This window comes from Meleagris gallopavo, chromosome 3 (assembly GCF_000146605.3).
Source record: "Meleagris gallopavo isolate NT-WF06-2002-E0010 breed Aviagen turkey brand Nicholas breeding stock chromosome 3, Turkey_5.1, whole genome shotgun sequence".
NCBI lineage: Eukaryota > Metazoa > Chordata > Aves > Galliformes > Phasianidae > Meleagris > Meleagris gallopavo.
The window spans coordinates 55,810,871-55,824,664 of NC_015013.2; the positions used below are offsets into that span (position 1 = coordinate 55,810,871).

The 13,794-nt window shown below is 35.3% G+C and overlaps 1 protein-coding gene across 1 annotated transcript in view; it reads left to right on the forward strand.

Moving 5' to 3' along the window:
* Window positions 1–13,794, forward strand: part of LOC104910342 (lipoxygenase homology domain-containing protein 1-like) — a 193,812-nt gene that overhangs the window by 149,332 nt on the left and 30,686 nt on the right. The window contains 3 exon segments of the mRNA XM_010708935.3: window positions 3,853–4,091; window positions 6,548–6,674; window positions 8,256–8,404. Coding sequence (XP_010707237.2) covers window positions 3,853–4,091; window positions 6,548–6,674; window positions 8,256–8,404 — 515 coding nt within the window.

Consider the following 13,794-nt stretch of genomic DNA (forward strand, 5'->3'; position numbering starts at 1 on the left):
AAAAGGAAAGATAGATGAGTATGCAGGAACAATAAAGTGGAACTAAAAATGATGTAGGTAGAATCCCTAAACAAATTGAATATTTTATGTCTGTTTTCATTAATAACCCATAGTGTGCGGAAGGGAAGCAAAATCAAAAATTACTAGTGGGAATGAAATTATTGCAAATCACCAAATGTGAAATGCAAATATAGTTTGAGTTTCATGCAGTCAATGACAACATAAGCAGTCTGAAATACTGAAAGAATAGGAAAAAGAAGAGGCAGAAGTAGGAGGTTATAAAATAATTCTATGGCAGTGAGCAGTACAACTTGTAAATAACAAAGGTAATATCTCCATCTGAAAAACAATAAGTAGTTAGGATAGCAGAGGCAAATAGGAAATAAAAGAAATGAGTTAACAAATGATAAATTGTAAGACAAAGTTGATACTTTTAAGAAATCTTCCCCAATAAGAGAAATATAATGACATTTAATCTGTGTAAATGTCAGTACTGAATTGTATTTGCTTTGTGAGAAATTATTAGGTAATTAGAAATTAGAAAGTGGAAAGAAGTAGTAAAAGAAATAATTGTAAAGAGCTGGATAAGGGAGAGTAAATATGCTAATAATACCTGTTCATGCTATAAAGCTGTGAGTGTTGACAGGAGGATGAAGAGGCTGAAGGGTAAACTTTGAGGACTGGAGGAAAGCAATGGAATGAAATAACACAGATCTTGAGCACAATTAGGTTCAAATCCAACTAAGTATTTAAGCTCTTAATTCTGGTACAGATTCCTAATTTCCATTAATTTTATTGGGAAATTATGAAGTGTTTAATAGCTAAGAGGGCAAAAACTGTATCAGATTGGTACATCTTGTGATTATTTTTGCTATAAGAGTACTTCAATGGGACATCAATAGGGGAAATACCTGGCTTCATTATATGATCACAGAATAATTTTGAGAAAACAATATGACATGGCTCTGAGTGTAGTCATTGTAACCTTATAATGTATGGGAGCATCAATAAAGGCAAGGAAGAATTAATGCCACTGTACAATGGAGCAGTGATGTTTCTTCTTGGAATGCCATGTACAGTTATGCCCACCTATCTCCAGAAAAAATTGAACAGATGTAAAGATGTCTAGGGATATGGCAAGGCTTTGTTGTGACAGGGTACTGAAAAAAAACTTGATGTATTCAGACTAGCAAATTTAAGGTTGAAAATGGACGAAGTTGTGATCTATCATATTAATAAGGGCTTTCGTATCAAGATGGGAAAAAGAGTTATTTAAACTAAGGGATAAAGTTATCATAAAAATAAATCATAGAATCATAGAATCACTAAGGTTGGAAAAGACGTACAAGATCATCCAGTCCAAGAATCCACCTAGCACCTGTATTTCCCAGCTAAACCACATCCCTTAGTACAACATCAAAACATTTATTGAACACCTCCAGAGATAGTGACTGCACCACCTCCCTGAGGAGCCCGTTCCAGTGCCTGATCACTCTTTTGGAGAAGAGATGTTTTAGCTTAGTTCTCTTTTAGATTTAACTACTGAGAATAAAAAAAGCTTAATGAAGCTGTTGACAAATTTATCGGGGAGATAAATTTTACAATAGAGTTGTAATAGCAGAGTAAGGTGTATGATCCAATAGAGATAGGCGTTCTGCTCATTGTTCATAGGCAGCTATATAATGATCGCTTAAAGTCTTAATATTTCAGTGCTCCAGGGCTAAAAATTTTCAGGGCTCCAAGACTGCAAGTTATGTCACAGGTGATATTGTAAATTTTCATTTCACTTTCATTTTTTTTCATATATGTTCCTGTTTCCATTTGTATTTAATGTTCACAAACCTGAAGCTGGTAGCTTTTTAAGATTTAACATTAAAATCATAATTTCTGAAGTTATTTTAGATGAGTGCTGTTTTTCTAACTTCACAGTGTCTTGAATTCATGGCATAGATTCTCATCTGCTGTAAATTAACAGTTTTATTTAAATTAATTTGTACTAGGAGAGATAATGTTTTGCCGTCTCTGGTTAGAAAGCAAGACTTTATAGGACAATGAAAATCACGGTTTCCATTGCTCAAAATAAAATATCCCCAGTTTATAAAATATTTATAAACATTTGTAAATATTAAAATCCATACTTTGGCTCACTTTGCATAAACAGATCACGGTGAATTCTACACCAGCCCAGGTGACCAAAGCCCTTCTGCAGAAGTCGGGATTTCTTTAAAAATGTAAAACATGTTTTTGATAACACTGATTTTTCCATATAAGCTATTAACATTAAGAGCATTTTAAAGCTAGAGTGATTTTTTTAGAGTGTAAGTATCTGATCCTGATGTTCATGAGTCTACCTGCTATCAGCCTGCGGTATTTATGCACCACCACGTGCAGTTAATTCATATGGAATATTTAAAATACTAAATGCTTCAAACCTGACTTTTAGTTTGAACATGAGTTATTATTTTCTTTTCAATAATATCCACTGACAAGACAAGAGACAATGAACAGAAACTGTTGAATATGAGTTAGTGATGTGCCCTTTCTGCTTAGAAGGCTAACAATATTCTTGGCTGCATTAGACAAAGAATAGCAGGTAGGTCAAGAGAGGTGATTCTTCCTGTCAACTTAGTGTCGGTGAGGCTGCACCTGGAGTACTGGGTCCAGTTCTGCTCTACCCTGGAGTACAAGAGAGATTCTGAGATACTGGAAAAAGTCCAACATAGGGCCATCAAGATGATCAAGGGAATGGAGCTCTCCTTCTATGAAGATAAACTGGGAGAGTTGGAGTTGTTTAACCTGGAGAAGAGGTGCTTGGGGGAATCTTATCAAGGTATATAAATACCTCAAAGAGAGTGCAAAGATGATGGAACCATTCTGTTCTCAGTGATGCCCTGTGTCAGTAGAAGAAGAAATGGGCACAAACTGAAACACAAGAGTTTCCCCCTGAGCATCAGGAAGCACTTCTTTTCTGTATAGGCACAGGTCGCCCAGAGAGGCTGTGGAATCACCTTGTTGGTGATCTTCAGAAGGTGCCTAGACACGGGCCCAGGCACCCTGCTCTGAGTGTCCCTGCTTGAGCAGAGGTTCTACCAGATGAACTTCAGAGATTCCTTCTAATCTTAAATATTTTTTGTTTCTGTTAAGATAATTTTTCAATATTTTTCCTAATGTAAAATTACTAGGTTTGAGTGTTTTCTGTGTACCTAAAGATGGCAAAGCCCTATACTGTAACATGGGACTATTTTTAGTCTAAGCAAACATCACTTCTTTAAAAAGGAAATCTATAAGGTTTTATGCTTTGTTGTCATGATAACTTTAATATCAAATTTCAAGCTCTGAACCAGTTTATCTTATCAGCATCTTGTTTATATGTAGCAAATTTTAATAATCTAGTTTAAGTAGCTCCTCAAAGTTTGAATGCAAACAGTTACTATCCTGGATCAAAGGCAAACCTGATATCCAGTACTATGTAGTAGTAAATATGCTGCTTTTGAGTGGCAGTTAGTGAGAAAAAGATTAAAATTATCAGAGGAAACAATTACAGGCTGAAAAATGTCAATGAACTGGCAAAGCTCTTCAGTCTCTAATAGGAAGCTGGCAGCTTTATTTGCCTAGTTCTGCTGGATTGTTCCACCTCTAAAGAATCAACTATCACTGTAGAAAGGCTGATTTGTTTCTTGGTATGTACAATATATCGATGATAATAACTGAATCTGTTATGTTTCACCACTAGCTCAGTGCAAAGATGAGAATGATTTGCTAGTCATTCACAAGCAGCCTGTTACAAATTGATGTAATATTTTTGATATTCAGCAAACCTATTAATTATTTTTTAATGTTTTTCTTCAACAGGGACTTGGGATGTCTTCGTCACAACTAGTGATATTTCTAGTTCCACAAATCCTAAAATGTCTCTAACTGTTTGTGGCGGAAAAGGTGTCTGTACTTCAATCATACTCCCAAAAGGATCCCTTAAAAAAAAGCAAGTTTATGAGACTTCAATTGAATTAAATAAGAAATTCACTACTATATTTAAAGTTCGCCTAGAAATTGAAGAAGCTGGAGAAGGACAGTCTTGGCATTGCCGTGAGGTAAAAAGTAAAAACTAAAGCAAAAATAGAATCACAGAGTGGCTTCAGTTGGAAGGGACCTCAAGGATCATAAAGTTCCAAAACTCTGCCACAGGCAGGGCCAGTAGTAGTTCAGATATTTGTTGTAGGATTTTTTATTTTTATTTTTTTTTATTCTGTGGTTAGTACTTATTCCAGTTTCCAGTTCCTTTTGAACTTACTTTTTTTTTTTTTAATCAAAAGAATAAGTAGATCTGGTAACATTTAATTCTTGTAGAGTGATAAATTCACAGAATGTTCAAAATATTTATTAGAAAAACTTTGGATAACAAAAAGCTTGTAAACTTAAGAGGATTTCTGGATGATACATATACAGATTTGCCATTACCACATCTTGCAGTCTCACTTTTGAACTGGAGCCACTGGCATGCATTGTAGTGTTTACGTAATTCCAAACTGAGTGTTACATGTTGTGAACCCAGTGATCCAAAGCAAACAATTAAGCGAGACACCAGAAATGCCTTTTGATGAAAACATCTGCCATTTATGTTGACATGTAGAAAAAGAGAAGTGAATAGCAAAAAGTGACAATCTTTCTTCTGATGTCTAGGATGCTGAAGCTAAAATCTGACATCATACTAAAATTACTGTGGCATTTTCCTATGCAAGAAGTATCTTTATCCTCTTAAACTGGGAAACTAGATACAAGTTTAAGGGAAGAAGTCATCCTTCAAACTGCAGCCACACTTTATCCCATTAATACTTGCATTTTGTTCTCATTCAAAAATGGAGAAAAAAAGAGATTTTAATCTTGATTACATGCTATTAAATAGAGAACTGATCCCCCTGACATTTAACCAGTAGTCAGGTAGTTAATTTCATATTCATAGCCAGATGAAATAATTATCTAACAAATACATCTATAAAATTAAAACTACTTCTTGGAGATGGTGGATCACTGAAAAAAAAAATCAGAACAGAAATTTTGCAGTTGTAATGATATCTATTAATTTCCTTTACTTCATTAGTTCATAACAAGGGCTCAAAGAAGAGTTAGAAAAAAATATCAACATAATTTATACAGAAAAAGAAAATAGCTGAATTTTTATCAGATAGGACAAGAAAGAGAAAGAAAATATAAGCTTACAGGAGTTTTAGGAAGGCATTTCCTGTTTTTCCATGGATTCCTTTGCAGAACAGGTTCAATCCTTGTATGAAATCACTAGGTACCACCTATAAGAGATTGCAAATAATAATTAGTATTAAAGACAAGTTATCAATCTATTTGCACTGTCAGTTAGATTTACACTGCAGGATGGTCATTTCTATGCCATTTTATTTTGATTATACAAGTCTTTTCTCACAGAGAGGCTGAGATTTCCACCTTCTATCACAAGCAGGTGCTTCAGATGATTGAATTCCATATTTAGAATCAGCATTCAAATTAGAACCATATCTGCAAAGTAATTCCCTTGAATTTTTGGAGGAAGATAAAATCATTATAAAATAATGTCTGGGAAATAAATAAATAAATAATAAACAAAAAGATATCCTTTGCTTCTGAAGAAATGCATCTTTATTCTTGCCTTTCAACTCTTGAAGAAATAAAGCACAGTAAAGGAAACTTGATTTTTGAGAAACTGCTCAGGAATATAAATGTTAATATAAAAGGAATATAGTTATATTTTACATTTCATTCAAAAAAAAACATCAATGAGTGAATTTTCTGTGTTCTGTTCAAAATCAGGTTACTATCTGAGACATATTTACAGATATTTTCTTGGTTCTATCTTTAAATAGTTTAGAATAATGAACTTTTATCTGTTTGTGTCACTCATAGTGTAATAGCACAAGAAGCCTCATTATTAAAATCTCTTTGCTTGTAATAGCCTAGCTCAGTATCACCCTCTGATTTCTTTATATACACTTGCACATATTTCACAGACATTCAGAATATTCAGTAATATATATTTCATATGATGCATATATACAGACATATGCAGGCCATAAAAGTGCTTGATTTCATTTTTTCAGCTTTTCCCAGAAACACATTTTCTTTCTCCAATTGCTCAGAATGAGAAAACATTCTGCCATAAAAACATGTTAGAACTTATTGACATTTATCACAAACTGAAATGGGCATAACAATACTTATTTTCTTCCATGTGCTGTGTGAATGGATACATAAAGGAAGCTTTTTGAACTAATCCAAATCATTTTGTTTTTCCTGTAGTACCACAAACTCTACAGCAAGAATGCTGACAAAGTCTTAATTATTTTTAATTGGGAAAAAATCTTTTTACTTCTCTTTTAAAAGGTTGCTTGGGGGAAAAAAAAAAAAATTAGAAAATTTATTTCCTCTTCTTTAGAATTGAGACTGCATGTTTGTTCTCCATACTTTACAGTAGTATGTGTTGCTACAGTTTGCTCTAGAGCAAGAGAAATATTGAATTGATTTCTTCTTCTTTTTTGTTAAGGTAAAGCTTCAACACAGAGTAAGTAAAAATCTTCTGGAATTTCCATTTTGCCGCAACTTCGCAGATGACAAAGGGGAAAGAGTGGCTGAGCTTCCAGTTCTCATAGTCAATTCTCCTTTTGCACCAGGTTTGTTACAAATCAGAAACACTGGGAAAGATATGGCCAGTTATGGTGGCTAAGATTTTCAATGCAGGCCAAAGGATTTAGCAGATAATTTGTATTCACTTTTTAAGAAGAATCTGAGTTCCCATAGTTAGATGTGCTTTTTGCATTCCAAGACTGAGATCAGTTTGGACATGTAAAAGAGAAAGTATGCAGCATTAAAAACTTTAAATGTTTTGAACAGTGCACGGGGGTCTGCTTTTTCTCAGTAATGTTATCTCGTGTTCTCTCAAAGAAAGTACAGGAAATCCAGAGAAAATAACTCTTGTACTGTAATGTCAGATAAGGAAGTCATTGCCCCTTACAGCAGAAGTTGATCACGCAGTCTTCTGTGACCTATTTATACATTGTGAAATTCCTTTATGTGCATTATGCCTTGATTATCTCAAGACCAGATTGCTTTCATTAGTTCTGTGTTTCTGTGGGGATTTGATGCCAAAGTTAGTGAAGAATGCATAAGCTCTTGTTCTGAATGGATATTCTACCATGAGAATATTGCAATCACCTCTATGCATTTCCCATGAGGTAAATGGATTAGATCGGTATCCCAAGCAGTGTATTCCTTGCCTTTTTTCTTTTTTTTTTTTCTTTCCCTCCTGTTTTTTTAAAGCTAGTCTGAAGAAAAGCACTTAAACAGAAGCTCCTTGAATTTGAATTTGAGAAGAGTCCTACTGGAGTATTCCCTGGATAGGCACTTTGCCTTTTAAATATTTGCACTTTTTTTTTCTTTTTTTCTGAAAAATGTGTAACGAATATGTAAGCCTTCACAAATACTGCTTTTCTTTCTCATAAGTATTAAAAATTAGGAAAGTTGCTGTTTTCTTACTTTTCCCTTTTTTCTCTTTTTCATTCAGAAGTTTTGGTCATGTTCTTTCTATTTTGGGGGCCAAATCACCAGTGTGCTATGCGTTTCTCTGAGTGTACAACCAAGAAATTAACATGGTCAGCCAAGAAATGCCCAACTGACCAGTTGTTAGATATATCAGAGAACATATAGTATTTCTTGAAAATGTCTGCTGGGGTCAATAAGTGCAACTGGTACTGTAGTAGAACAGCCAACTATGAGCTGGACTATGATCCACAGAGAATGCAAAAGTTGTCATCCTTCTGATGGAGTTCAGCTTCATTTGAATTCAGTGAGACTTGGAGAAGAGATGTGCTTTTCAGTAATTTATTGTTGTCTGCAGCCTAGGAACTGTTACATGAAGGAGTATTATTTATCAATACATATAAGCATGTGGTAGAGTATTATTTATTTATATTATTTAATATTTAATAATATTTATATTATTTACATTGTTACTTTAAAAAAAAGTCAGATGTGTTTATTTTTTCTTTCTCTCAGAAACTTTTTACTTGTTATTAAAGTAGTAAATAATTTTTTTATTACAATTCTTCGTTATTTTTCAAACATTGTAATACTGTTTGACCTCTTGATCACTTTGAATAGGACGAGAAATTAGGGATAAAATAGCAATTTATTAAATAGCATATTTTAAAAACTGATTACATTTTGTTAAACCTTTGATCTCTTTTTCCAAATAGTGAAAAGCTATGTTCTCTATATCACCACGGGAGCATCCCCTGGGTCAGGAACTGATGCAGATGTGTATGTCATGCTGCAAGGCATTTTGGGAGATACTGGTAAACGAAAATTAATCAGAAAGGGAGATGACAACTTCACTGAAGGAAAGGTATGTTTACCATTTCTCTATGATATTTTGTACTTTTATAGCCCAGTCTGATTTACATGGACTTGATGGGGGTAGGATAGAATCTACAAAGAGCAGGTTGCAATACTCTAAGATTGTGTCTGTGATTATATCTGTCTTCAAAAGAAGTCACTGATACTTACTTAACTGATACTAACAATGCTGAAAAGCAGTCAAGTGATTTTAAGTTCAATTTTGCAAATTGAATGTCTTTGGTTACATGCCAGTGTTTTTTACTGACTATTTTTTTGACAGTAAAGTGAAAGAAACTACATTTCACAGAATCACAGAATCGTAGGGGTTGGAAGGGACCTCTGGAGGTCATCTACTCCAACACCTCTGCTAAACCACGTTCCTTGGTGCAGCTGAAAGGAGACAAGCTGGCAATGCTAGCAGTTGCTTGAAACACCCCAGACCTGTCTATACAATCCTTGCCCAAGAATACCTATAGCCAGCATGTTGAAAAATCTTTTCTTTTACAGTGTCTTGGTCTCACTTCTGTGTGTTTTTGCCAGGTAAAGTAGAAGTGCATTCTGTGCTGTGCATGCAGGGGTGGGTTGTCACTGGAGTTTAAACCAAAGTAAACAAGGAATGTTTTCTTTGATAACTCTTTTCTTCCCTTGCCTGTCTTCATGTTGAGGCTCCTTTCCGTGAAGGACCTATGGAAAAGCTTGTTCACTGCCAGCTTACCTCTTAGTCTGGCTCTTGCTCCTTCTGCAGACGGTTAACTACTGCCCTCCATAGGTTACTTAGGCCATAAAAAGAGTCATGTTTTCACTGTACAGCTCATAGATACAGACCAAAGACAAGAATAGCTGTTGGAGATGCATTTCCCTGTAGCACTGTCAGCACAAACAGAAATTAGAGAGAGCTTACCTATTAACCTTTCTGTAGAAATGCAGGTGACAGAGTTTAAATCTTTATTTGTAAGAGATTAAATATCTGTGGATGAGGGTGCTCAGTATTTAAAAGGCACATTTATCTTCCCTAATTTTGAAATTCCGATTATGGTTTATTGAAAAGCTTTATCTGAGTCATTGGATTTTAGAGCTGCAATCCTTTTTGTCTCTCCTCAAGTACTTAGTTTAATGCAAGTTTTATTGGATTTCTCCTTAAATCTTAACTCCACAAGTGAGCAGTGAAATTTTTAAAGAAGAGGACCAGAAATGCTTATGTAGAAATCCTACCCAGAAATTAACTACAAAGAGAACCTGAAAGGTACTCTTGCAGTATTTGCTTATACTTTTGAATGACATAAAATTTTTCTTTTACAGATTAAGAAGCTGAATTGGCATATAGCCAATACTCTTCTTTCCTTATTTGACATTTCATATGAGCAGTATGTAAATGCAACATGGTATTTTATTTATAAGTAGATATTAACACAGTAATATTTTATGGACTGAAAAGAAATTGCTTGTAGATATTTAATAGAGAAAACAGAATTCTAAATCTAAAGGTATTTGTCTAATTGAGAAAGAATAAATTGTTTCTGCAAGCAAGACTCCTGCCTTTGCAGCAACATTTTGTTCATGGCAGTTCTTGGAAATTTCCCAATGTTTTCTTCCCGTTATAAGTAATCTCCAAAAAGACTCTCAAGTGTAGAATGTCTCTTTCTGTACCAGCCCAATCACATATTGTGCTGAGCACCCCTGCAGTCAGAGAATCTGGACTTGGTGGTTTGGGGGATTTTGGCATATAACAGACATGGAATTTGCATTCTGAATCTTAACAGTTGTTCTGACATTTTAAAATGTGCTTTTCTTTGCAATAATTTTTCCCCTGACTATACAGTAACAGCTAGTGAACTGGAACAGTGTTTCTGTTAGAAATCACATCAAAATATGGTGTTAGTCTCATAGAATGTCAGCGCTTCTACAAACAATAGCTTAACAATGCAGAAATGCAAAGAAACATTTAAATATGGAGAGGACTTTGCAGAGAATTGAAGATATATTTATCTCATTTAGCAGGTCTTTTATTTACATGAGCTGAGTTACAAGACAGTAAAAGGCTCTATTTGCTTTCTATATCTGAAAAGTTGCTTTGTATCTTAACAAAATGCACACATCTGTAAAAACACTGGAGAACTGTTAGATTAAGTACTGTGCTTGAAATTTTTCATTCACCAGGAAACTCCCTGTGGTTCACCCCAGGTCTGAGAGACTAACTCCATCACCAAGATGGCTGAGCTTCCAGTGATCTACTCAGGCAAATGCTCCAGTGAGGACAAATGCTTTGAGAGCTGTATTCTTTCAAATTGCTGTAACATTGATGCCTTATTTGATGTTCTCCAAAAAAACTACAAGGACAGGCAAAGCAATCTTGGCACGTTTCTTCATGCAGTTCAGGTTTCATGAATTCCTAACACTATTTATTCATACATCATGAGTCAGTTCAATTCTGATAAATGTTACTGGCTACAAACACTTTCCTGAACCAAGTATTCTCAGTGCAGGCGTTTTGTAAAAATCAAGTCCCACTGTGAAATCATCTCAGTCTTACTGTATTTCCCCACTGCTTCTGCTACCCAGTGTTTTGCAGCTAATGAAATTCTTCACACTTCTTTTAGGTGGTCTTTGTTAAACTTGCTGTATGTACTATCCTATGGCTTTGAGTTATCCATATATTCCCTCTCTCAGAATGTGGGGTTTTTTTCAGTTCAGTTCCATCAAAACAGTAAACTACGTTGAATATGTAATGACTGATGTTTAAGTATTTTAATATCTGTGTAAGGGAAGTGGCCAGTATTACATATTCTGTGTTACTGAAACTGTAAAATCTCTATGAGTTTTTACTTCATTCTTTTAGTTGTTGAAGAGATATATCCTTTATTCTGCCCTATATTTAGACATCAACTGCTCAGGTTGGTACCATGGTAACTGCAGCACATACAAAAATTGTCAGAGAGAGGTGACTGTTGGTGTTCCATTTCCATACTCACAGATTAAATATTGGCAATTTATAAAAAAGACTTCAGGAAAAAAATCTGTGTAAAAGAATACACTGAAAAAGGTCATGAATGGGGGACAGAATACTGTGGCCACTAAGAAGAAGTTGAAATTGGTCTGAAGTGTCCACACTGTGTCAAGAATACCACTATTGTATAAATGCAGATAAACCATTCTCTTATAAAAAAACATACCTGACATGATGATTAAATAATTGCAAAATGCCATTGGCCCAAATGTATTAATCATAGTGACAGGCTTCTGGCCAACATATTGTAGTACAGAGGTGAACAGTAAAACAATCTGCTCATAGAGCAGAAGTATTATTGAGATAGAAACTAGGAAAATACAGAATACCATCAAGCTAAAGGAAAGACTGGTGGAGATTTTCAGAAATAGTGAGGAGAAAAGCATAAACCATGCTCTGGAGGCCCATCACTGCCAGCTGGATGAAGGAAGGGATTGTCTGCTCTGTGCTATGTGGCCTCCTCTTGTGCACTGGCTGCAGGTTCGGGCACCGCAACGTAAGGACATAAAAGTATTAGAGAGTGTTCAAAGCAGGGCTACAAAGATGTTGAAGGTCTTAGAGGGCAAGATGGATGAAGAGCAGCTGAAGTCCATCGATTTGTTCAGCCCAGAGTACAGAAGCCTGCTCATGGCGGCTGCTCATGGCGGCTGCAGCTCCTCACAGGGAGCGAGGGGCAGCGCTGAGCTCTGCTTTGTGTGGCAGCGACAGGGCCCGAGGGAACGGCATGGAGCTGTGTCAGGGGAGGACAGCTGGGGGTTAGGGAAAGGGTCTGCACCAGAGGGCAGTGGGCATGGAGCAGGCTGCCCAGGGCAGTGGGCACAGCCCCGAGCTGCTGGAGTTCAAGGAGGATTTGGGCAGTGTTCTCACACAGAGTTTGAATTTTGTGTGGTTCTATGAGAAGTTGGGAGTTGGACTCTATGATGCTGTGGGTCTCTTCCAATTCAGGGTATTCTAAGTAACACAGAGCATTGGGTTAGAGATGTGTAAATAAGTATTTTATATATATATATAAAATAGTAATTAATTACTTGGGGGGGCTGTTCTCTGTCTTCATAGAGCTCAAAAATAAATGTTACTTTTCTAAAAATGAAATACATATCACAGTTTTTTGTTGCCTGTAATGTGCACATTTATTCTAACGTGATGATTTGAGTTTCTTCTGGAAATGGAGGAAAGCAGGAGCTTCCAGGAGGTGGTTACATTCTTTATTTTTGGCGGGGATACTTGTCTTAAAAATTAAGTGAATTATCCTCAGATGATGCCTGATGCTTTCCCTAAATAACAGTGAAATTAACAAATTGGCTTACATAGATTTGTTTTTAGCTAGACAGAATTATGTGAATGAGTTCTATGCAACATTATTTCACTGATATTTAATGAAAAAGGTAATTTTGAAATAAAATGTAGCTGACTATTAACTTGATTTATCATAAATTTCAGAAGAATTGGAATGGAATGGAAGCCTGCATTTTTCAGCAGTCAGTTTATTTGGCCACTTTTCCTATGCGCAGCACTAACTAAATTAGCTTTATTGAAAATTAATGGTTTAAAAACATACCCAGTTCAGGTTTTCAGATTTAACACCTTCTGGTGATGAAGAGCTTGTCTAGCTGAAAAGTTGTTTCAGAGGTTAGATATTCTTAGATAGATTCACACTATTTTGTATCTGCATCAGTCCATCTTTAACTTCTTAAGCACTGGATTTTGTTGCATTTTTTAACTCAGCTTGCAAAGTCCTCTTGCAGCAAATTTCTTCCATCTTTGACAGTATTTAGGACAATAATCAAAGCTCTATGCTTGTTTTTGACAACTTAAATAGATTAGTCATTTAAATACTTATGTCACTTAGGCTTTCCAGTGGTTTATTAACTCCCACAAATCTTTTCATAGGACTCTTTAATTTAGCACCCTCCTTCTTCAAGTGTCATAATTAGCAGGTGTTTTTACATCTCTAAAATCTTGTTTTCCTCCAGCAAACTCATAAAAACATTAAAGAGCACAGGCTTATGAACTTGCCTTACTTCAAAATCTGCTTGAAAATGTTCTCTGTATACAGCTGCAGTTGCAGACTTACTTAATTAGACACTCTGTTTTCCCTTTATCAGTCAGCTTGAGCCCAACCAGATTGAGTCATCTGAATGTTAGGTTACAGTGTCTTAATCAAAGCATTGTACAATCAAATGGGTTCATGAGGCTGAAGAAAATTATATCAACTCTTTTTTTACTTACTTGTCAAACCAGATCTCAAACTTGGACTGTTACTGAGTCCAAAAATCAGGCTGCATCAGATCCTGAAGGATTTGAATTTGCTCAGTGAACCTTTTAAATTCTCTATGTGTGTTGTCTTTTATATATATATATATATATACATATATATATATATATATGATATT